The sequence below is a fragment of the Salmo salar genome, chromosome ssa07 (genome assembly GCF_905237065.1).
Source record: "Salmo salar chromosome ssa07, Ssal_v3.1, whole genome shotgun sequence".
Classification (NCBI taxonomy): domain Eukaryota; kingdom Metazoa; phylum Chordata; class Actinopteri; order Salmoniformes; family Salmonidae; genus Salmo; species Salmo salar.
In genome coordinates this window covers 16204660-16230785 of record NC_059448.1, presented here as the reverse complement: position 1 = coordinate 16230785, position 26126 = coordinate 16204660, and the positions used below count along the sequence as shown (strand labels likewise).

General features: G+C 42.7%; 1 protein-coding gene across 1 annotated transcript in view; it reads left to right on the top strand.

The window, feature by feature from the left end:
* The first annotated feature begins 357 nt into the window (after positions 1-357).
* The window catches only part of LOC106608640 (rap1 GTPase-GDP dissociation stimulator 1), a 49060-nt gene continuing 23291 nt past the window's right edge, over positions 358-26126 (top strand). The window contains 9 exon segments of the mRNA XM_014206710.2: positions 358-625; positions 745-818; positions 7508-7618; positions 9802-9924; positions 11704-11714; positions 11716-11830; positions 15601-15747; positions 18024-18152; positions 18578-18703. Coding sequence (XP_014062185.2) covers positions 815-818; positions 7508-7618; positions 9802-9924; positions 11704-11714; positions 11716-11830; positions 15601-15747; positions 18024-18152; positions 18578-18703 — 766 coding nt within the window. The 5' untranslated portion in view covers positions 358-625; positions 745-814.

Below are 26126 nucleotides of genomic sequence, written 5' to 3'. Positions count from 1 at the left end.
TGTCACCACTGATAAATCTACAATAATAGATCATTTCAATATGCATTTTTCTACAGCTGGCCATGCTTTCCACCTGGCTACCCCTAACCCGGCCAACATATCACCCCCCCAAACATCTTAGTCTTCCAGTAAAGTAGCTAGCAGACCAAACCATGTAGCTACAATTTTGTTTGTCTATAACAATTCTGTTTGTATGACTTAATTGCTATGAATAGTGGATGTCACTTGAAATAATAACGCTTTAGGGCGTGGCACGAGCAAACGACACAGACTTTGGCCAATGATCGTGGAAAACGAGTTATGTGCAGGCCAAGAGCCAATCAACCGCCAGCAATAGGCTGCGATTCACTGTGCGTGGAATCTGTAGCTGCTGCCTGTGCAAGCGAGCGAGTAGTAGGAAGTGCGTGTCTAGTAGAGTTGAAGCAAACTCTGTGGTTGAAGTAGCGAACATTGGCGTCGATGTGGATCAATATTACTAGCGGATAAATTACTCAACCATACCATAGTAGTGAGGTGGGAGTTGTACGATAGGCTACGCTTCAAGCTTTCCCGGCGGCATCTGGGAGGGAGAAAGTGCTGTGGCTTACTGGTTTTGCCGGGGACGAAACGGCGTGGGTTAGCTAAGGTGGGCCTTGCCTGGGTATATGGTTGACCAGCTAGCTAGATAGCGACTTCAAATCATATAAAATCAAGTGTTGTTAACCAACGCTAGCTAACAACTTGCACGTTTTTCGCTGTGAATAGCAATTTGACAGCATCCTGATCCGAAACTGCTTGGAGTATCACTCACACTAGCTAACGTTACAGTAGCTAAATGGGTGAGTAATCAACATCTGATTCATAACGTCATTCAGTTGTCATTTAACGTAACTATAAAATAGACATACTTCGACATAGTAGCCCACAAATGCCAGGGTAGGGTATCGTAATTAGCCAAGCTCACGTTAACTAGTAGAAACATTTCCTTTGGGAGCATCAAACCAGAAGAGCGCACTCGGTGGCTCTAGCGTTGGATTCTAAGGAGTAACGTTAGGTGGGGTGAACGTGGAGAAAACGGCCAGCTAGCGGTTCACATGCCCATCGTAGGGTATACTTGTCAGACCGAGAATCGCATTATGTAACACGGGGCATTGCTAGACAGAACCTGCATTTTTGACAGCCATAAGCTGCTGCTGTCATTTTTGGGGACGAGCTGCGTTTGTTTCAGTTTGAGCCTCCTTGTAACGTGTGGATTTTTTTTCATTGATTCCTCAACTATGTATTATTTAGTTAACATGTGGTTATGACAGCCATACTACTTGTTTACCAACATCAGTGTACTAAACTGTCTGAGGCGCAGAGATGTATATCATCCATCTCACACTGTTACGCAATAGGCCTACGCACGCGCGTACACACACACACACCGTTTTGTATTGCTGTCCTTCTGGGGACCAAATAATTGATTCCCATCCTATTTTCCTAACCGTAATTCTAATTGTAACCCTAAACCTAACTCCTATGCCTAAAATATCATTTTTCCTTATATGGACCTGCAAAATGTCCCCATTTGTCTGAATTTTCCATGTTTTACTATCCTTGTGAGGACTTCTGGTACCCACAGGATAGTTCAACAAAAACACCCAGAGACAGACTGACACAAATCAAACTGTTCATGGCCACTCTTAGTAATTGTGTGTTTGACATTTAGTAAGAAATGCGGTGACTGAGGATGCTATCTCTTGGTGTAATGTAGTTACTCCCATTTTAACCAGAATAAATGACTTCTAGTGACTTGCATCGAAACATTGAGGATGTACTGTACTCTTGTCACATCAGGGTTTTTAAGTATTCCAGAATTCTAGGGTATATGTTGAGCCTCCATTGCTGTACAAGGTGCAATCATACGGTACTAGCCTTCAGAAAATGTTACGTGATTCAGCAGAAAGGAAGTCCGATGAACCCATCCATCCACAGACAGTATCTCTATAGGATGGGTGCTCCAGCTAAGCAGAAACACACTTAGGTCATTGCATTTATCACGGTAGTTCCACCAAATTAGTACCTTTTTAGCATCCCTTTTGATATTTTAAGTAAAAATTGTGCACCAATATTGAATTTTAAGAGCTGTTAAATTGAATGAAGTGGCCTTTACCATAGGCCACATGGAACATTAAATCTGAGTGGCCAAAGTAATGCATTTTGGCACGTCCTTCTGTGCGCCCTCTGACTTCTAGGAAGATTTTACCATTGTAAAACTCTTGTTGATTTGACAGTCATTTCTGAAGATTGTTATTGATTTAGTGATTCATTTAATTGCACAACGTCTGTCCTTCATTTTAAGTTCAACCCCGTTACGTGAACTGAATTCTCATTTTAGTATGGTGAAACTATTCCTTAATTTTTCTTTTTCAAAAGTGTCATTGAACAAAAAATAGTCGAATCATAGTATATAACTCAGATGAGCTGGTATTATACTTTTTGGCAATTTTCTGGTGGAAAACTGAGCAAGTCGATCATAACGTCAACCCTGTAACCCGTAGATACAGGCAATTAAAAACAAAACAAAAAATACTGGCAGTTCTCTACTTACCCACAGTTAGATTAACTTGTGGATACCATTTCTATGTCTCTGCTTGCAGTTTGAAGAGAGGTAGTTTGGCAACGAAGTCTACAGGTACAGAAGCATGCGCTAACTTTCTTCATACCGCGTGCAGAAATGTAAACATCCATGGTATCCACGTTTTTAACTTATATTTTTATCTGACTCTGGATAGGTAGAAAAACAGCCAAATTGCCAGTTTCGCAGTATCCCTTTTTAGCGTTTTTTGGGGTTTTGAAGTTTGCATTCAATTTCCCCTTCCTGTTGCGCACAGTAAGCTTCCATTCCCCCTGTCACAAGAGGGTTTAAGGCTAATTTACTGGCCCATTTGCAGCTGTTTTGTCTCAATATCAAATTATTTCTGTGTAACAATTAAGTACCTAACTGATTGTTTCCAATTAAAATGGTCAAAAATAAACAAATAGCTTCTTGGCAAAGAGCAATTTCTCAAGCAAGAATTTAGCTAGGACTGTCTGGGAGTGGTTTGAGTGGGGAGGGGAAAACTGAAAATTAGCTGTTATTGACAGATTTTTAGAACTAACTAATTAATCAGCTGGTGATGTCACCAGGCATGCTAAAACTCCATCCCACCAAAACAGGTTTACATTTCAGGCAGTCTTTTCAAGCAGCTCTTACACTAAAAGGGGCATCATCGTCACAATTTCACAGTATTATTCCAACCACATAGTGTGGAAATGTGTATATAAAACAGTGGTAAATGTATGTTTTTGACTGCACTTTTAAGATGATCTCCAACCCTGTTAGTCAACCTTGTTTCTTTATTTGGCACGTAATGGATACAGATGAAGTCGGAAGTTTACATACACCTTGGCCAAATACATTTAAACTCAGTTTTTCATTATTCCTGACATTTAATCCTAGTAAAAATTCCCAGTCTTAGATCAGTTAAGATCACCACGTTATTTTAAGAATGTGAAATGTCAGAATAATAGTGATTTATTTCAGCTTTAATTTCTTTAATCACATTCCCAATGGGTCAGAAGTTTACATACACTATTTGGTAGCATTGCCTTTTAAATTGTTTAACTTGGGTCAAATGTTTCAGGTAGCCTTCCACAAGCTTCCCACAATAAGTTGGGTGACTTTTGTCCCATTCCTCCTGACAGAGCTGGTGTAACTGAGTCAGGTTTGTAGGCCTCCTTGCTCGCACACGCTTTTTCAGTTCTGCCCACAAATGTTCTATAGGATTGAGGTCAGGGCTTTGTGATGGCCACTCCAATAACTTGACTTTGTTGTCCTTAAGCCATTTTGCCACAAATTTGGAAGAATCCTTGGGTCATTGTCCATTTGGATGACCCATTTGCGACCAAGCTTTAACTTCCTGACTGACGTCTTGAGATGTTGCTTCAATATATTCACATCATTTCAATCCCTCATGATGCCATCTATTTTGTGAAGTGCACCAGTCCCTCCTGCAGCAAAGCACCCCCACAACATGATGCTGCCACCCCTGTGCTTTACGGTTGGGATGGTATTCTTCGGCTTGCAAGCATCTCCCTTTTTCCTCTAATATAACAATGGTCATTATGGCCAAACAGTTCTATTTTTGTTTCATCAGACCAGAGAACATTTCTCCAAAAAGTACAATCTTTGTCCCCATGTGCAGTTGCAAACCGTAGTCTGGCTTTTTTTATGGCGGTTTTGGAGCAGTGGCTTCTTCCTTGCTGAGCGGCCTTTCAGGTTATGTTGATATAGGACTTGTTTTACTGTGGATATAGATACTTTTGTTCCTGTTTCCTCCAGCATCTTTACAAGGTCCTTTGCTGTTGTTCTGGGATTGATTTGCACTTTTCACACACGTACGTTCACCTCTAGGAGACAGAATGCGTCTCCTTCCTGAGAGGTATGACGGCTGCGTGGTCCCATGGTGTTTATACTTGTGTACTATTGTTTGTACAGATGAACGTGGTACCTTCAGGCATTTGGAAATTGCTCCCAAGGATGAACCAGACTTGTGGAGGTCTACAGTTGTTTTTCTGAGGTCTTGGCTGATTTTCATTAGATTTTCCCATGATGTCAAGCAAAGAGGCACTGAGCTTGAAGGTAGGCCTTGAAATACATCCACAGGTACACCTCCAATTGACTCAAATGATGTCAATTAGCCTATCAGAAGCTTCTAAAGCCATGACATCATTTTCTGGAATTTTCCAAGCTGTTTAAAGGCACAGTCAACTTAGTGGATGTAAACATCTGACCCACTGGAATTGTGATACAGTGAAATAATCTGTCTGTAAGCAGTTGTTGGAAAAAATGACTCGTCATGCACAAAGTAGATGTCCTAACCGACTTGCCGAAACTATAGTTTGTCAACAAGAGATTTGTGGAGTGGTTGAAACACTTAGGTTGGAGTCATTAAAACTAGTTTATCTTCTCTAGGGCCAGTGGGACGATTTCGTCCCACCTACGTAACAGCCAGTGGAATCCCGTGGCGCGTTATTCAAATACCTTAGAAATGCTATTACTTCAATTTCTCAAACATATGACTATTTTACACCATTTTAAAGACAAGACTCTCGTTAATCTAACCACACTGTCCGATTTCAAAAAAGATTCTCGTAAAAAAGCGATAATATTCCGACCGGGAATCTGTGTTTTAGTACAAAGAGAGAGAAAATAAAAACATGGGATCCCCTCGTGCACGCGCCTCAGTCTCATAGTACTCTGACCGACCACTATCCAAACGCGCTAATGTTTTTCAGCCAGGGGCTGCCTCGACATCATTCAGCTTTTTCCCGGGTTCTGAGAGCCTATGGGAGCCGTAGGAAGTGTCACGTTACAGCAAAGATCCTAAGTTTTCAATAAAAAGAGTCAAGAAGCCCAAGGAATGGTCAGAGAGGGCACTTCCTGTACAGAATCTTCTCAGGTTTTTGCCTGCCATATGAGTTCTGTTATACTCACAGACACCATTCAAACAGTTTTAGAAACTTTAGGGTGTTTTCTATCCAAAGCCAATAATTATATGCATATTCTAGTTTCTGGGCAGTAGTAATAACCAGATTAAATCGGGTACGTTTTTTTTTATCCGGCCGTGTAAATACTGCCCCCTAGCCCTAACAGGTTAAGTAAACTTACGACTTCAACTGTACTTACTATAGTCATTTCTTTTTAAAATGTAACCTCCTGAGATGGGAACATGTTTTTTTATTAAGTTGAACATGCGCTCTTTATAACAATGTTGGATGAGGTTACATGACCAAAAAGGTACTCATTTAGTTGAAGGACCCATTAATCCTTTTGATTTAAGTAGATGAGTAGAATCGTCAGTAGGCTATCTTGACTCCTTGGAACAGAAAGCTAGGCCTAATGCTTATGGAGGATTGACTGGCCCTGTCATGTCTTTATGCAAACATTGCCTGTTTTTTGACGTGTTATGAGAACACCTGACTCAGGCCTCATTGGCTATAAGGAGGGACCCTGACAGATACCATAATCTGAAAGGCAAGAAAAATCCATTATAGGATGGAGGCCTGGGGGAAAAGTCTCGTTTGACTGGTTTTAAAATCTCATACGATTTTAATCCTAATCCTCACTGCACACAGGAGAACATCTGCGGAATGGGGAACGTCAGGGTCTTTGTTTTCTGTCTCTCTGTGTCACCGCACCTCCTGTTGGCCCCGTGCAGCCCAGAATCCAATTAGCTGAGCACTGTAACAGCTCCAGACACCAAAATCTCTAAATTGTTAGTTGGCCCAGCATACCAGGTGTACGGTCTAGACACAGAATGTCCATTATGATAAGGACCCATCACAAAATACTGGCGGATCCCAACATGACTTGAACTCATATTCATATTTTATTGACATGTTGGTGTTTACCCGGTGAGTATGTTGACGCAGTCGTAATGGTTTGATACCCGCTGCCTAGAGCTGGGACAATAAACCAAACATTTTAGGCGCCGGCCACTTATCGTGGACATTTTGCTGATATCGTTCATTATGATAAATGACCTATAGGACCCTACTAGAGAAATGTGCAGTTTGAAATGAAATACGTTCGCTGATATGGGTGGTTATGAACTTAATGTTCAATTTAGCGTAATGAAGATAAATCTATTTCGCATAAAAAAAAAAAAAAAAAGATTTTTGTCCATATTGCCCAACTCTACCGCTGCCACGTGTCAGCTGTGCCCTAGGTTGTGGAGCTCCTCAGGGATGAGTTCAACATCCGCTCATGTCCTGATTATACTGGGGCTCACCACTGTATGACCTCTAGACTGTCTATCATAGTGTTGTCTATAGCTACCATTTGAGAGGGAGAATGAGGAAGGGAAGTGATGATGCGGCACAGAGCTGTGTGCATTCTTATTTAGTCTAAGCCTTTTGGCTCCTCAGACTATCAGGGGAAATCTAAAATTACAAAAATTATGCATGTATTCAGGACCATTTGTCATGCGTCTCCCTTGATTTTGTAATACTGTTTGAGTCACTCCGATAGCACAAGAACAAATCATAAGCCATGGCAACATTTTTTAGAATTGAAGGAAATTGGCTTTAAAATGGCAAAATTGTCTCCGCGGCCAAGTTATATATATTTTTTTACGATTGTCAGTTTCCGACTGTGCCCGATACCACAACCCTGCCACGCCTCCCATCTAAGCCCCGTTTTGACCCAGAAACAATCCTGCTGTCTGTCTACCTTTCTGTCTTGCTGTGTAATAACGTTACTGAACATGACGGATGGTGGATTTAGTGTCGTCTACATGTCTTCTATCACACAGTAAAACGGTATATGAGGACTTGTGGGTTGCTCTACTGTATGGCCCAAGGTAGCTGTGGTCAAATCTAACATCCAGCCCTAGTGTGTGATTTTAAAAACGTTGAATAGCATAGGCTACCTTAGACCGAGGAGTAAATTGACAGGTTAGGACCAGTGCTCATTCACCTTTGCCCTTTTTCCCTCTCCCAGCAGATAACCTGAGCGACGCGTTGAAGAAGCTGAAGCTAGCCTCAGCGGACAGCGCCACAGACAGTGTGGAGAGCTGCCTGGACTGCTTGCTCAAAGCACTGGCCCACAACAGTAAGTTTGACCCACACTTCTCAGAGTAAGTGAAATACACAGTACAGGATGGAGGAAATGGAGAGCCTAGTTAGACTAAACATTCTAGTCACCAGGCTCACATTTGTTTTCGTACAAGGCCTAAGTAAGGATATCTCTGTCAGTGTTATTCACAAACCTGTCTGTCCTCCTTAGTTTGGGAAACATAACCAATACGGCTGAGAATTGCCAGTGATCTCACAATACAATATTATCACGATACTTAAGTGCCGATATGGTATGTATTACGATTTGATACTGTGATTTTATTGCGATTCGTTGTTCCAAACATATTGATCACCATGTCTGCTGTAGAGGGAAAATGGAGTGGCATGAGAAAACAAGTTTGGATCAGTCATGGATTAAGTGCTGAAAACAAATTCTCTCTATTTAAAAACAAGATGGAGAACAAGCTATGAAGGAAAAAAAATAGAGTTTTGATGCAGGTATAGCCAACTAGCGCAAAAATATTTCAGTATTGTCATAACGATGCAAAATATTGTCAGAAGTCATATCCCCATATGTAACTCTATTGAGCCCCTCCCCACCATCACTAATAACCATCTGCATGATCTGGCTCTGCCTATCAACTATCTTGTTTTTGGAGCAGTGTAATGGCCTTACTTCTGTGCTTTTAAATTCATTGAGTTGTTGGCTTTCTGCATCCTCTACTGTCTTTTTAGCTTTGTGCTCTGGTGTAGCTAGGTTTAATGTTCTACTGCACTTGGAGTGACAAGTGATGAGTGTGCAATAGTCTGTTTGGGTGAGGAGATGACCAAGAAAACCAAAAGGCACACATTTTTGCCGACGCTACCTTTAGCCTAATAGTAAAAATCCAAGTGACGGTGATAATAATTTCATTGGTTAACCCTGCAGGTCTAAGATCGCAACATCTACTAAGCTTACATATGGAATTGTTTTAAGATGGTCATAAAATGTACTGTTTAAGCTAAATATTTTATCTTTTTAAATGAAACATTACATTTGACCTTTACTGCTATAGCCCATAGAAAAGTATTGAATTACACATTTGTATATGACAAAACACAGTCAAAATGTATTGTAATGAATATGGTTTTCAAATGCCTGTCCTATATCTGAGAGAGATAAGAAAACTCAGACATTTTTAGACCCGTTTGGTCGCTTCATTTGTGGCACTTTTACCCCCTGTGCACGTGGTGCTATTTTTACAGCCTGGTACCAGGTTACCTTGAGACGACCCCTTTAAGCTTGTGTGCGTCGTAGAGAAAAATAACTGACACCTTTGTGTGTGTGTGAGAGTCTCCCCTTTGTAGCTCAAACGGTTCTGGTTTTAAAGACCATTTCCTTGTCTGGAGCCTCTTGTGTAGAAAAACGCAGCTTTTAGAAGCCTCATGTCATGGAATAGGCACACACGTTATAATGGCGGAAAGAGGGGGTTGAGCTGCAGCCACTACAAGGAACGGTAACTAGCATAAACACACAGGGAGCTTTTCAACATGTCATGTGTGACGCCTAGGGGCGGCAGGCAGCCTAGGGGCGGCAGGCAGCCTAGGGGCGGCAGGCAGCCTAGGGGCGGCAGGCAGCCTAGGGGCGGCAGGCAGCCTAGGGGTTGGAGTGCTGGTCCAGTAACCGGAAGTTTGCTAGATTGAATCCCCTAGCTGCCAAGGAATAAACTGTCGTTCTGCCCCTGAACAAGGCAGTTAACCCACTGTTCGTAGGCTGTCATTGAAAATAAGAATTTGTTCTTAACTGACTTGCCCAGTTAAATAAAGGTAAAATAAAAAAATCCAAAATTGACTAAGAGGTTATAATCATTTCAGGGCTGCACTGTCGTCCCGCTAGTAATTTGATTTATATGGGCCATTGTCTGGAGCTTGATTTAGGATGATCATAAATAACCCCAAAAATGGAATGACCTGGATGGGAAGGGATTATCTTCCTCTCCTTGCCCAATTCACCCCATGGCTTTTTTTCAATGAATCCTTCCTCGATTCCCTACAATCTTTCCTCTTTTTCAAAAAGCATTAGAGAAGGTCAGATGGGAGATACCTTGGATCTTCTCCTCCAATATGGTTGCGAAGGGGCCAAGGGGATTGGATGCAAGGAATCAATGAAAGACAAATTGAGAGAGCCCTTGTCTTTTTTCCCCAACTTTTTTTCCCTTTCTCCCCTCTTCCTCCTAGATGCTGATGCCAGTGAGAAGGTCCAGGAGATGGGTGTTCTCCCCCTGCTTCCCACCCTGCTGGCCCCACAGTCCTCCTGCACCCCCAAAGTAGCCAACATCATAGCTGAGGTGGCCAAAAATGGTGAGGCTCCCGCCACTTGGTTTCTCCACATCTCATCCTCCCCAGGAAACATCATTCTACTCACTTTTGGTTCCGCCATCTTGTCAGTAAACCACTTAAAAAAAATAAAATGTTTTATTATATTCTCAGCTTTGTGGGTCTGTCATACAGTGGCGGTTTAGCATACATCTGTATTTCTCATTTAAGTGTCATGATCTTAATTTTGATAATTGAATGGGGTTGTGATTTATCTAGTTGTGGGCTGATGGTGAAGGTTATGGATGATTCTCTTACAGATGATCAATCTTGAGACAGTCACTTATGGGTGATTATTCTATAGCTGTTTGCCGTGTAGTCTAGATTGTGGTCTAGTCCCTGTGCTCATTTCTGTTTGTCCACCCCACTCCCCAATTCTGCCTTTACCCATTCCAATGGCAACAGATGGCTTCAGTCTCTCTAACAGAAGGCACCATAGGAGACCTGTCTGTTGGTGTTGCCATCCGTCTTGCTTTCCTAGACAGTAGTCGTTTTCACACAATGTCAGCACAGTGAATCATGCATTTACTTCCTGCCATACTGTAGCTTGGTCAAGGGAAAATGCACAGCAGTGAGTGGCTCATTTTGAGATTCAGGAACTCGTGAGATTAGAGGTTAGACTGAATCAATCAACCTAAGGCATTCATAACGCTCACAGAAGCACGTACTTAATAGACATGACATAACATCTGCATAGTGTCCTATTTAAAGCTTTATACTAAGGTTGAGATTGAGCATTCAAATAAATTGATGGCTTCTTGACTTCGCTCCAATTGTAGAGAAGTCACACATTTTCTTGGCCACATGTTGGACTCAAGCAGTCATCCATTGGCAATGTGGCAGATTACAGTATGCATGGCCTCTCAACTTGCATACTGCAGTTACAGCAACAACTGGGCCATACTTACTAAGTGCTTTTAGAGTAATTTATGAGTGGGTTTCAGGGAAGGCAGGCGCAGAGTTGAAGGGAAGTGACTTGAGAGTTGGGGGAAGACAAGTCTAACATAATGAATGGATTGCTGCCTGCTGATGTGCCAGCCTGAGACTTGGCACCGATCCGCTGGCATTTTCTGTCAGAGGCCCCGGAATTGTCTATGCCCAGTCCACAGTGGAAGGCTTACTGTGTCAAAGATACTGGACTAAAATAACCTTTTTCTTGCATACCTGAGTGTTTAAGCACTTTTATTTAAAACCTAGTCCGTATTATATGAAGGTTTTCTGTATTTGGCAGAACTTTAGGGCTGCCTTAAATGTATTTCTGACAAAGATCCAGAGTTGGGTTTCATCCAGAATTATTTTTTATATGCGTTCATATAAAAATTGTCAAATGTGGATGCACTTAAGAAGCATCCAGTCTTCCATTGACTAATCAATTGGAATTTGGCACACACAGTATATTTCTGAGCAAATTGGAGGTTATAGTGAAATCCATTTTATTTCCAGTCAAACCAGCAAATTAACTGAAACGCATTCTCTCAATGACAAAATCCTCAGAAAATAACTGGTCCGCTTTTCAGTCAATTTCAACTTGATTTTAAATCATCTCCTCAATTGAGACAGAATGGACCATGAAGATGGGTGCTGAGCGGTAGGAATAGGGTGAAGTTTCCCCTAGACACTGATCATGGGTCATTAAAAAAAAAAAAAAAATCCCCCACTAATGGTTAAGATTAGGATTGGGGAAGTTTATCCCAGGTCTGTACTGTCGGGCAACTTCACCCTGGAGCCTAATTACTAATCCTGACTGCTTCCTCTCCCCTCCAGAGTTCATGCGGAGCCCCTTGTGTGGAGGCAGGCCTCATCCCTCCCCTGGTGCAGCTGCTCCACTCCAAGGACCAGGAAGTGCTGCTGCAGACGGGCCGCGCCCTGGGCAACATCTGCTATGACAGCCGTAAGTTCATCCTGCTATAGGTCTCCCTCTCATAGGCTTCTCTTATACATTTCGTATAGGTTTCCTTTAAACATTTGTCATAGGCCAGTTGGAAAAGGACCCGGAATCGGTGTATATGGGTTCTGCCATAATTATTATAATTTATGGGAAGGGGAGGTCAACTTTATAAGGAAGGGGACTGCATCTTGCCTAGGTGTAATTAAAGGGGAAGTACTGGATGGACTTTTTCTTTCAACCGGCCCTCCTCTCTTCCCTCCCCTCCCCTCCCAGAGGTGCTGAATTGCATCATGCCGTGGAAACAGGTGTCAGCGGATTCTAAACCGGCTGTTAGCATTATCTGCTCTGTTTGATGACATTGATCTGCTGAAAATCTGTTTAGTCTTAGTTTATCATAATATCATGCAATATAACCTGTTTTTCATCTGGATATATTGGAGGTGGGGAATGCTCTGGCCGTAAATTGGAATGCTCTGGCCGTAAATTGGAATGCTCTGGCCGTAAATTGGAATGCTCTGGCCGTAAATTGGAATGCTGTGAGGTGACTACCAGTATAATATTATTGTCTGTGCTTCACCCCATTATCAATATGAAATCCATATTTCATCTGTGGACTAGCAAGAGGTTTCGCGAGGCAGCTCTGTCACTATTGTCCCGTGTGGCTCAGTTGGTAGAGCATGGTGCTTGCAACGCCAGGGTTGTGGGTTCAATTCCCACAGGGGACCAGTGTAGCGACAAGTACGAAAATGTATGGATAAGGGCATCTGCTAAATGTCAAATGTTCTATTGAGAATTTCTGTTCGTTTCAAGAGGCGACAGAGTGGCAGCCATAGTCAGTCTAGCCCTGAGCTCCTGCCACATTTCTTTCCCCAGACAGACACCTCAGAGAAATGTAGGTGACTTAATCAAGACTTTTCATGACTACATTTGAGGATAAAATGTCATTGTCGGGTTTTGCTGAGTGGTTAGGTGTCTGTCTGTGTTGCGTTGAGGCCTTAATGGCAGCTGTTTCTGGGGCATTGTTTCTCCCAGACGTCTGTGGTTTGATAGAATCAGAAAAGGTTTGAGTGTGGGGGCAACTGGTGAAGCCTCTTTTGGCATGGTGGCAGAAGTGTGTGTCAGTCAGAGCTGCAGCTGTTTTCATCTCTTAATAGGGGCACCACTGAAGAAATCAGTTTAGAGGGAGTCTGTAGCTGTCTGGTTGCTCCGGGTTCTGGCCCTTTCAAAATGTAATCAACCCAGCAACAAGCCTACCACTTCAACTGCATTCATACAACTTCCAGACCTAGCAACAGAAAAACAGTGGCAGCTTTTTGTCCGTTGTCCATTAACGCCATCCAGATTCCAGCCAGTTTGTTTAGTCCTTCTCCCTGGCTTTCTCTTTGTCTCTTTCTCCTGCACTTTCTCCATCCCTCTCCTGCACTCTCTCTCTCCAGTCTATGCGCATGCGCACACACACACTTGCACTCACACTTTTTTCTTCTTCTCTGTCTTCCTCTCTCTCCCCTCCTTTCTCTTCCTGTCCATGGTTGAGTGTTGTTAAGGAAGGTTGGATGTGGGGATCGTGGTTGGCTGGTATCAGGAGACGAGAGGCGAACCAGTCTGTGCATGTCCAGGAACGGGATGACTGATCATATAACACTTCCTCTGTCAGCAAGGCAGCTATGCTCCAGACACCCCATTCTGTCTGCCACCGCCATGCACACATAACACTGTATAATGTGTTGTGTTTCTGTGTTAAAACAGCTAGTACAGACAATGATATACTGACAAGGCCCGTAACGCTTCCTCTGCTAGCTACACTCCAGACATCCCCGTTTTAGTCTGCCGTCGTCAAGCGCACACTGTGTCGATATGTTCCTGTGTTGGCTAACGCAACGCGTATACAGACGTTGTGTTGACTTTTCTATGTCCAGCGTTGGCGTACAGTCACAGGATGTGGCTTGTAACTTTCACAAAGGGAAAATACTCTTCCATTCTTTCATTTGGACAATTAGTGTCTATATCTACTTTGACAAGGACATTATCCCCACCTCTGAGTTCTAAGAAAAGTCATTAATTCCTGGTCTGTGGAAATTCAACCATAATAGGATACCAAACATTAGGAACGCCTTCCTAATATTGAGTTGCACCCCCTTTTGCCCTCAGAACAGCCTCAATTCGTCGGCGTTCATAAACTGGTGCACCTGGCACGTAGTACCATACCCCGCATTCAAAGGCACTTAAAAATGTAGTCTTACCCATTCACCCTCTGAAAGGCACACATACACAATCCATGTCTCCTCTTAATCTACACTGATTTGAAGTGACTTTAACACGTGGCATCAATAAGAGATTGTTGCTTTCACCTGGATTCACCTGGTCAATCTCGTGGAAAGATGTTCTTAATGTTTTGTACACTCGGCGTATCTATCATCAGAGCACATGGCCGTCTTCCGGCTCTGCTCTTTCATGCTACGTTATCTCTTGGCACATCAAGCACTCCTTGTCTACGCGATGTCTGCAGGCAAAGGGGATGTCCTTAAAGTTCGAACCCTAACCTCAGGAGCACCAACAAATCTCCATTTTAGTTGACCACAACTAGCATTGTTAACCACGTTTCTATCACTGGTGAGGTTGAGTCCTATTTCCTTCAATGATTTCTAAATATGACCGCCTTATTCTATGCATTTTTTTTTAAAGATTGGATTTGCATGGCTGTAGTCGATTGTTATGTCGCGCAGTATCCTACAAACGTTCTGTGATCTGTAGTAATGTGGTGCTAATTCAGGCTACTCAATGAGGCTACTCTGCTACTCTGCTAAAAAGGATTTCATAAAAACAGACTAGTCACTCGGTATGACATAACTTCAACTCCCATGGTCCCAAGGCTGTCTGGTCTTCAGTTCCCAAGATGTGGCCTTTTATTTGCACAAAGAGAACAGCCGTTTTGTCTCCTCAATTCAGCTGGGTTTCAGTCGCTCCACCTCCATCCGTTTGCTGTTCAGTCTTGCTCATTTGCATAACATGACTCAGCTAAGTTCTGTTCAGCTGGACTCTATGGTTGTTGCTACCACTGACTATACTGTGTGTGAGCTTGACAGGGATTCTGACAAGTGACAAACGATTGTCTACCAATTAAGGCTGTATATTTTATTGAGTTAATCGGAAGATTTGCTGTGATTAATCGTGACTAATTGCAAATTCAGAATTTGATCAAATTGAACTGTAATTTACTTCTTTTTTTTTAATGAATTTTAATGAAAAGCATTAAGAATATTGACGTGTCGGTTATGTCAAAAGTAACGGTAAGCAAAATCAAGGGAAATTTATAAGGCATACTTTTTTTTTAACCTCAATGTCGACTTAAGACATCACATTGTTTTTAACTGTATAGGTGATGTATTTTTAGATTTAGCTTTCAGATTACGATTAATCGCAAAAGAAAGGAGTGCACTAAAATTGACAAACTGGAGTTACATGATTAACTCTGACAGCCCTGCTGGGGGTGGACATGACCAAAAACACACTGGAATTATGTCACGACTACCAGTTCTGTATGAACTTTGGTAATGCCAGTTATTTTATTTTTTGCCTCTCCTTTTCCATGTTCTGATTAATCATTATTATTCTTTATGGTTATATTTAAATAGCATTTTTGTGATTTTTGTATTTAATTTAATTTCAATTTTTTTACTGCTTGCTTAACTTTCTCTCTTTTATTGATTTATTTTCCAGGTTGCTTGTTGTGGTTTTTCCTTTGTTGATGTCCCCCTGACCTCTTTGTTTTGCAGATGAGGGCAGGAGTGCAGTTGACCAGGCGGGAGGGGCTCAGATAGTAGCTGGACACATAAAGTCACTGTCCCAAAATACTGACCCGGACAATGGAAAGCTCTTGACTGTCTTTTGTGGCATGCTGATGAACTATAGCAATGAAAATGGTAATGACAAACTCCCCCCGGATAAGCAGAATTAACCAATCTAAACAGAGTAAACTTTTTAAAGAATTAATCTAAGAGATAACGTGAGATGTTTTATTGTCACACACACCAGATAGGTGCCGTGAAATGTGTTGTTTTACTGGGTCAGCGATAGTATTACGGCGCCCCTGGAGCAAATTAGGGTTAAGTGCCTTGCTCAAGGGCACATCGGCAGATATTTCACCTTTTCGGCTCGGGTATTCAAACCTTCGACCTTTCAGTTGCTGGCCCAATGCTCTAACCGCGAGGCTACCTGCCGCCCTACTTTGGCAGTGTTGGTGACTGTACTAAACGTAATGTTGACACCTTTTATCCAGTCTTAATGTGATGGTTAAAAATGAACGTTTTGTCTGATATTTTCAGACCTCAAACGTAATCTAATGGCGAGACGAGTCCACGTCCCAGGCCATCTGTTGTGCTTGTTTATGTGGATCACCATTAGCTTTTGCAGCTGCTATGTGCCTCAAATCCAAACTTATTGTTATTTCCATATAGCTGAATCTACACAACTGGGACTTTTTAATAGATGGTGTAGGGGCATGGACTCATTAGCTGACTGTTTTTGAGGTCTAAAAATGTCTGACTACTTTAGATTTTAGCCAATGTTCAAGTTTATATTACTCAGCCTTTACTCACCATGGTGACAGGAGGTGGTGATAAAGAGGATTGTTCGATATCTGTCCCCTGGAGTGGTCTGTCTGATTCAAGTCCACGTCCATTGCTTTCTTGCTTGAGGCCTTGGTAATTTTCCTCTTAAAGCAGTGACTGCTTGTCCTTGTAATTGGTGGTAGGTAGGTGGTGATGGTGTCCCTACAGCTTATACTGCAGCCATTTCTTCCTCTTTACACAGCACTCTCTTGTTTTCTACTTAGATTGCCTATTCTCCCACAACCCTCCTTGCAAAGCCTATATGGTCTATCCAGGTGCGAGGTCCGGCGTAATCAATATGGATCACTTCTGCTGTCAACCTTCCAGCACCTGTTCCAGTTTAATTAGGCCGCGTTCCAAATGGGACCCTATTCCCTACATAGTGCACTACTTTTGACCAGAGGATAGGGTGCCATTTTGGACTCGTGCATAGACTCACCAAAAAATATGAATCTTTCATTCAAATGAACACATTGTTTAGAACCGTTTAACTGTGCTAGCTAATTAACTAGTCTTGTTATGATGATGCAACAGTTTTGCCACTGGGGATTAGCAGTGACTCATTTTCTTTTGCAAGTCACTTTACTGTACAACTCTTAACACTGCCTTTTATGACATCATACACAGCAGGGGGGACTTCCTGCTTACAGACATCAACATCAAATCTACCAAAACATCCACTATTGACTCTTCACAATGTGCGTCCTCACTTGAAGCCTGCCCACATTGGGAAGAGACAATACTCAAGTGTCAGTCTTGCCAGATTTGAAATTGGTTGAGGTCTGTAGCAGGAGTCTACATGTAAAACATTGCAAGTTGCTGCTGTGGAACCCTCTTCAAATTGGACCATAGAAAGTTAAGTTTTGGTCTTATTTGTTCCCCAGGAGTGTATTCACCTTCCTTCTAGTCTTTTATCGTCTCCCTCCGTCTCGCGTACCATTCTTCTTTTCTTTAACGTTTCCTTTTTCTTCTTGTACCCTCTCTCTGCCCATTTTGTCAGTATTGGTATTCTCTTAAAGCCAATTTAATCAACTCTTTCTGTTATCTATCTTCTCTAGGCTCTTCTAGCTGGTTTTCCAGAGCTCACTACAACCAGGGAAATACATCTGCACTCTGATATCCTGTATTTGAAAAATATATACTGTATAGCTAGTCTACATTTAGGAAATGGTAGTTCAACTGTGCAAATTTGTTTCCTTGTTTGCATTAACTAATTTCCCTTTTTAGAAATTGCCTTTTTTATAATCCTCTTGAGACTTGATTTTAAGACGTATGGCTTTATACCTTCCATTAGCCTTTCCACTTCTAATTATATTATTGACTAGTGTGGGTGTGTGTTTTGTGGCAGAGCGATGCTGGCAGACAGATGTTTTCATAGCCCAATGTATCTCTCTACATTTTAGGGTTGAGACAATAGTACCTTAATAATTTACACACACACACACACATCAGGGTGTTTCTGTTTAGTTAATTTGCCTAATTAGCAGAAACACTGCCCACCCTGATCTTCGTGGCCTAATTCAACCGCCCAAACACTAGATGGCAGTGCTCTTACCTATCCTCTGATCTCCTCTGTGTGTCCTCTCCAGACTCCTTGCAGGCCCAGCTGATCAACATGGGGGTGATCCCCACCCTGGTGAAGCTGCTGGGGCTCCACTCAGACAACACGGCCCTTACAGAGATGTGCCTCATCGCTTTCGGAAACCTGGCTGAGCTCGGTGGGTAGTGGGACATGTTAGAGCCGATCAGAGAGGTCATTATGTATTTTGGGTATATACCAAAGAAAAGGTATTCTAAATGAATTCTGCGGTACATTGAGTAGAATACTGCTGCCACCTCGCCATTCTGGACTTGGTTCAGCTTTTATACCATGCTGTCTGGGGCCTGGGCCTTGAGCATAAAAAAATGGTCAAGCCCCGATAAAAGTTGAGCCGTGGACTCTCCTGTCAGTCACATATTTTGTAAATCCATGGACAGAACTGATTCCGGTGTGTATGTCTTTAGCCTGGTGCCAAATCTTTGATCGTTATCATACCGTACGCTCGGCATGAAAATGAATGAACACAGAAGAGTTGGGCGGCGCCCAAACCGACTGGACCAGTCATTTCATCTTGATTTAACTTTTTTTCTTCCGTCTCTGCAGAGTCCAGTAAGGAACAGTTTGCCTCCACAAACATCGCTGAGGAGCTGGTAAGCCTGTTCCGGAAGCAGGCCGAGCACGAGAAGAAGGAGATGATCTTTGAGGTCCTGGCTCCACTCGCTGAGAACGGTAATTCAAGAACTTTTTTTCTTTATCCCCACAGGGGCAATTAAGACCGGCAAGTCAGGTTACAAATATTAAATATACACTATACATTACCTTCGGAAAGTATTCAGACCCCTTGACTTTTTCCACATTTTATGTTACAGCCTCATTCTAAAATGGATTAAATAAAATACTATTATCAGCAAGCTACACACAATAACCAATAATGACAAAGCGAAAACAGGTTTTAGAATTTTTTGCAAATGTATATAAAAACAAATACCTTATTTACATAAGTATTCAGGCCCTTTGCTATGAGACTTGAAATTAAGCTCAGGTGCATCCTGTTTTCATTGATCATCCTTGAGATGTTTCTACAACTTGATTGGAGTCCACCCATGGTAAATTCAATTGATTGGACATGATTTTGAAAGGCACCCACCTGTCTATATAAGGTCCCACAGTTGGTAGTCCATGTCAGAGCAAAAACCAAGCCATGAGGTTGAAGGAATTGTCCGTGGAGCGCTGAGACAGGATTGTGTCGAGGCACAGATCTGGGGAAGGGGACCAAACATTTCTGCAATATTGAAGGTCCCCAAGAACACAATGGCCTCCATCGTTCTTAAATGGAAGAAGTTTTGAACCACCAAGACACTTCCTAGAGCTGTCCGCCCGGCCAGACTGAGCAATCGGGGGAGAAGGGCCTTGGTCAGGGAGGTGACCAAGAACCCGGTGGTCACTCTGACAGAGCTCCATAGTTCCTCTGTGGAGATGGGAGAATCTTCCAGAAGGACAAGTGGCCAGACGGAAGCCGCTTCTCAGTAAAAGGCACATGACAGCCCGCTTGGAGTTTGCCAAAAGGCACCTAAAGACTCTCAGACCATGAGAAACAAGATTCTCTGGTCTGATTAAACCAAGATTTAACTCTTTGGCCAGAATGCCAAGCTTCATGTCTGGAGGAACCTGGCACCATCCCTACGGTGAAGCATGGTGGTGGCAGCATCATGCTGTGGGGATGTTTTTCAGTGGCAGGGACTGGGAGACAGGTCAGGATCAAGGCAAAGATGAACCGAGCAAAGTACAAAGAGATCCTTGATGAAAACCTGCTCAGGACCTCAGACTGGGATGACGGTTCACCTTCCAACAGGACAATGACCCTAAGCACACAGCCAAGACAACACAAGCGTGGCTTCGGGACAAGTCTCTGAATGTCCTTAAGTGGCCCAGCCAGAGCCTGGTCTTGAACCCGATCAAACATCTCTGGAGAGACTTGAAAATAGCTGTGCAGCAACGCTCCCCATCTAACCTGACAGAGCTTGAGAGGATCTGCAGAGAAGAATTGTAGGAGCTCTCCAAATACAGCTGTGCCAAGATTGTAGCGTCATACCCAAGAAGACTCGAGGCTGTATCACTGCCAAAGGTACTTCAACAAAGTACTGAGTAAAGGGTCTGAATACTTATGTATAAATTTGCACAAAAAGAAACTTGTCATTATGGGGTATTTTGTGTAAATTTGATGGGGGGGAAAAACCAGTAGCCTTATTCTAAAATGTGTCACATAACAATGTGGAAAAAGTTAAGGGGTCTGAACACTTTCTGAATGCACCATATTTACAAAAGTATGTGGACACCCCTTCAAATGAGTGTATTCTGCTATTTCAGCCACACCTGTTGCTGACAGGTGTATAAAATCAAGCACACAGCCATGCAATCTCAATAGACCAACATTGGCAGTAGAATGGCATTATTGAAGAGCTCAGTGACTTTCTACGTGGCACCGTCATAGGATGCCACCTTTCCATCAAGTCAGTTCGTCAAATGTCTGCCCTGCTAGAGGTGCACCGGTCTACTGTAAGTGCTGTTATTGTGAAGTGGAAACGTCTAGGAGTAACAACGGATCATTCGCAAGGTGGTAGGCCACACAAGCTCACAGAACGGGACCGTTGACGTGCGTAGCGAGTACAAATCGTCTGTCCTCGGTAGTGAGTTTTGCAACTTCCACAATGCCTCTGGAAGCAACGTCAGCACAAAAATTGTTCGTCAGGAGCTTCATGAAATGGATTTCCATGGCCGAAAAGCCACACACAAGTCTAAGATCACCATGCACAATGCCAAGCTTCGGCTGGAGTGGTGTAAAGCTCACCGCCATTGGAAACTCTTTCTCTGGAGTGGTGAATCACGCTTCACCATCTGGCAGTCTGACGGATTAATCTGTGTTTGGCGGATGCCAGGAGAACGCTACCTGCCCCAATGCGTAGAGCCAACTGTCTGGGACTGTTCTTTCAATGTTCGAGCTAGGCCCCTTAGTTCCAGTGAAGGGAAATCTTAAAGCTACAGCATACAATGACATTCTAAAGGATTCTGTGCTATCACCTTTGTGGCAACAGTTTGAGGAAGGCCCTTCCCTGTTTCAGCATGACAATGCCCTGTGCACAATGCGAGGTCCATACAGAAATGGCTTGTTGAGATTGGTGTGGAAGAACTTGACCTGCCTGCACAGAGCCATGACCTCAACCCCATCGAACACCTTTGGGATGAATTGGTACACCGACTGCAAGCCAGGTCTAATCGCCTAACGTCAGTGCCCGACCTCACTAATGCTCTTGTGGCTGAATGGAAGCAAGTCCCCACAGCAATGTTCCAACATCAAGTGGAAAGCCTTCCCAGAAGAGTGGATGCTGTTATAGCCACAAAGGGAGGACCGACTCCATATTAATGCCCATGATTTTGGAATGAGATGTTCGACGAGCAGGTATCTACATACTTTTGGTCATGTAGTGTAGCTGCGAGCAGCAATAATTGTGGTTCACAGGATGACCAAAAGGAAACAAGATCAGTTGGGGAACAAAGCAAGCACTCCATCATGTAGGAACTTTGTTTTTGTGCAATCAGTGAAAGCATTACCATGTTTCTCTCAATACCACAATGATGACACAAAGTAAGTTTAGTCTAGTGCTGTAAAATCACATTTTATTGGTCACATTCACGTGATTAGCAGATGTTATTGCGGGTGTAGCGAAATGCTTGTGCTTCTAGCTCTGACAGTGCAGTAATATCTAACAAATTTTATATATTTATTTTACATTCAAGTAGGAATGAATGAAGACTATATTCATATATGGACGAGCGATGTCAGAGGAACCGACTGGATACCCTAAAATAGCATAGAATACAGTATATACATATGAGATGAGTAATGCAAGATATGTAAACATTGTTAAAGTGACTAGTGTTCCATTAAAGTGGCCAGTGATTTCTAGTCTCTTCCTATAGGCAGCAGCCTCTAATGTGCTAGTGATGGCTGTTTGGCTGTCTGATGGCCTTGAGATAGAAGCTGTTTTTCAATCTCTCGGTCCCAGCTTTGATGCACCTGTACTGACCTCGCCTTCTGGATGATAGCGGGGTGAGCAGGCGGAGCCTCGGGTGGTTGTTGTCCTTGATGATCTCTTTGGCCTTCCATCGGGTGCTGTATTTGTCCTGGAGGGTGGGTAGTTTTCCCCCGGTATTGCGTTGGGCAGACCGCACTACCCTCTGGAGAGCCTTGCGGTTGCGGGCAGTGCAGTTGCTGTAGGTTCTTTTGACTGCACCTTGTAATCATTCTTAGTCATTACTTAATGTGTTGAGTTTATATACCAATTCTGGGGTACATTTTATTCATGTTTTATGTTAAGATTTGTGAAATATTTTCAGCTTTAGTGGATTAGTATATTGCAGTCATCTTTGAATGCTGGGACTTTATTTTGTTAAACTCAGATTAAATTCTTCAGTCTACATAACAAATATGGTTTGAATATTTGTGGTTTTAGGATTGTTTAGGGGTGAATTCAGTTATGTTTAGGAATAGTGTTTATATTGTAATATGCAAATGTTATTACACTACAGGCGAGTGTGTACACCATTTCTCAAGACAGTTTGTGCTACTGGTGGCATCTATAATGACATCTATAGTTCCACCAATTGATATCGTGCAGCAACTTTATATTCAGTCAGCTTCTAGGGACATAAACGTAAGGTTTACATGCCACATTTCATGGCCCCGTGTCCATCGGTTCAGTTCTTATAGCTCTGGTGCGATATAGTTCCATCTAGTGGTGTAGCGTGGTAAACTTTAAATACAGCAACTAATCATTCTCAAATTCATTAGAGGCTAATTCGACTCATGGTTTGAGAAGAGTTTTATATTTTCTTATTCGCACATGTGCTAATGTGCATCTTTTAGGTAAAAATGTTCTCAAAAACAGACTGATTTTAAACGTCTAGTTACAAAATCTGAAGTGTTGCAAAGGAAAAGACATATCTCAGACGGGCCATTAAAAAAGATTAAGATGGGCAAAAGAACAGACACTGGACAGTGGAACTCTGCCTAGAAGGCCAGCATCCCAGAGTCTCCTCTTTACTGTTGACATTGAGACTGGTGTTTTGTGGGCACTATTTGATGAAGCTGCCAGTTGAGGACTTGTGAGGCGTCTGTTTCTCAAACTAGACACTCTAATGTACTTGTTCTCTTGCTCAGTTGTGCACCAGGGCCTCTCACTCCTTTCTATTCTGGTTAGAGCCAGTTTGCGTGTTCTGTGAAGGGAGTAGTACACAGTGTTGTATGAGATCTTCAGTTTCTTGTTAATTTCTCTCATGGAATAGCCTTCATTTCTCAGAACAAGAAGACAGTCCTTTTGTTTCTGTCCATTTTCAGCCTGTAGTCGAACCCACAAATGCTGATGCTCCAGGTCCTCAACTAGTCTAAAGAAGGCCAGTTTTATTGCTTTTTTAAAAATCAGGACAACAGTTTTCAGCTGTGCTATCAATTAGCCTTTTAAAAGGATAAACTTGGATTAGCTAACACAACAAATCTTGTGAAATAGCACAGATACAAATCAAACTGGATGGACATCAGAAATAGAGGAAGGACTAAAGACAAACAAAATAGGTTGTGTAATATGTATAAACTGAAGGTAGAAGCCTAAGTGTTATTGTTATTAGTTTACTCCAAATGGGGGAGGGGTGGTAGGGTTTGCAGGGAATAATAAATGTATATTAAAAAAAAGTGTATTTACCAAAAAATATGGGTGATTTGGATATGACGCAGACAATTACATTGATGGAAGCAACAATCTATCTGCAACATTAAAGCTGATCCACCCCTTAAAAAAAAAAAGTGTGCCATTGGAACACAGGAGGGATGGTTGCTGATAATGGGCCTAAGTAGATATTACATTAAAAAATCAGCCGTTTCCAGCTACGATTGTTAATGTTGTAAATGACTATGTCCACTATTTCTGATCAATTTTATGTTATTTTAATGGATATAAATTGCTTTTCTTTAAAAAAAAGGACAGTTTGTCCTAAAATGTCTTTTTTAATTCATTCATTTACTTTTAGATTTGTGTGTATTGTTGTGAATTGTTAGATACTACTGCACTGTTGGAGCTAGGAACACAAGCATTTTGCTACACCTGCAATAACATCTGCGACCAGTAAAATGTCATGCAAATTTAAAAGTATTTGTAGCATACACTGAGTATACCAAACATTAGGACCACCTTCCTAATATTGAGTTGCACCCCTCCCCTCCCGCCCTCAGAACAGCCTCAATTTGTTGGGCCATGGACTCTACAAAGTGTCGGAAGTGTTCCACAGGGATGCTGGCCCATGTTGACTCCAGTACTTCCCACAGTTGTCAAGTTGGCAGGATGTCCTTGGGATAGTGGACCATTCTGCCTAGTTAACACTTAGTTAGTTAACACTTCTTGATACACACAGGAAAATGTTGAGCCTGAAAAACCAGCGGCGTTGTAGTTCCTGACACAAACTGGTACACCTACTACCTACCTCGCATACTCCCTTAAAAGATCTTCGCTTGAAGAAGGAGAAAAAAGCAGCAATAGTACTGTTTTAATTTTTGGGGGGTACGCCGCAGCCAGTATACACTTCCTCAACAGTCTGAATTTGTGTAAGAACTGAAATCTGTAATACATTTTTGCCGAGGGGATTTTGCATTTGACTAGGATGTTTGATGCAGGATTTATTTCTCAAGTGAGAAAAACGTGAATGAGGACAAGTCGTCTCTTTTGAATGACGACAGGCGATTTGTTGAATAATCCCTTTTGACCATTCGCCGACGTGGACTTCTGCTACTGGTTTCGGCTTGCCTCAAACATTTTTGTTTGCTTGAACAGCCGAAACAAAACCTTGCACAAGTCCAAAACTAACAAAAATGCCGTCATAATACTGTATATGCACAAACTGTTCCTAACTGTTTCGGCTGGGAATCATGTGGACGCCTTTACTCATGGTCTTTACTTTTTGTCACTTTTCTTTCTAATTTGGGACACAGTCTATGTTTGAGTTATTTGACATTGTCAAGGATTTCTTTTTTACGAATACAGAGAATAATTGGTTTTCAAAGCTTGGCTGTGAACCACTAAGTATCAGTCTTCCACCTGTAATACAGTATGCAGAAAACATTCTCAGATCCACACACATTTACATTATGACGTCACATTCCCTTGACAACCATATTACATTACATTTAAGTCATTTAGCAGACGCTCTTATCCAGAGCGACTTACAAATTGGTGTATTCACCTTATGATATCCAGTGGAACAACCATTTTACAATAGTGCATCTAAATCTTTTAAGGGGGGGGGTTAGAAGGATTACTTTATCCTATCCTAGGTATTCCTTAAAGAGGTGGGGTTTCAGGTGTCTCCGGAAGGTGGTGATTGACTCCGCTGTCCTGGCGTCGTGAGGGAGCTTGTTCCACCATTGGGGTGCCAGAGCAGCGAACAGTTTTGACTGGGCTGAGCGGGAACTGTGCTTCCTCAGAGGTAGGGAGGCGAGCAGGCCAGAGGTGGATGAACGCAGTGCCCTTGTTTGGGTGTAGGGCCTGATCAGAGCCTGAAGGTATGGAGGTGCCGTTCCCTTCACAGCTCCGTAGGCAATCACCATGGTCTTGTAGCGGATGCGAGCTTCAACTGGAAGCCAGTGGAGAGAGCGGAGGAGCGGGGTGACGTGAGAGAACTTGGGAAGGTTGAACACCAGACGGGCTGCGGCGTTCTGGATGAGTTGTAGGGGTTTAATGGCACAGGCAGGGAGCACAGCCAACAGCGAGTTGCAGTAATCCAGACGGGAAATGACAAGTGCTTGGATTAGGACCTGCGCCGCTTCCTGTGTGAGGCAGGGTCGTACTCTGCGAATGTTGTAGAGCATGAACCTACAGGATCGGGTCACCGCCTTGATGTTAGTGGAGAACGACAGGGTGTTGTCCAGGATCACGCCAAGGTTCTTAGCACTCTGGGAGGAGGACACAAGGGAGTTGTCAACCGTGATGGCGAGATCATGGAACGGGCAGTCCTTCCCCGGGAGGAAGAGCAGCTCCGTCTTGCCGAGGTTCAGCTTGAGGTGGTGATCCGTCATCCACACTGATATGTCTGACCAACATGCCAACAC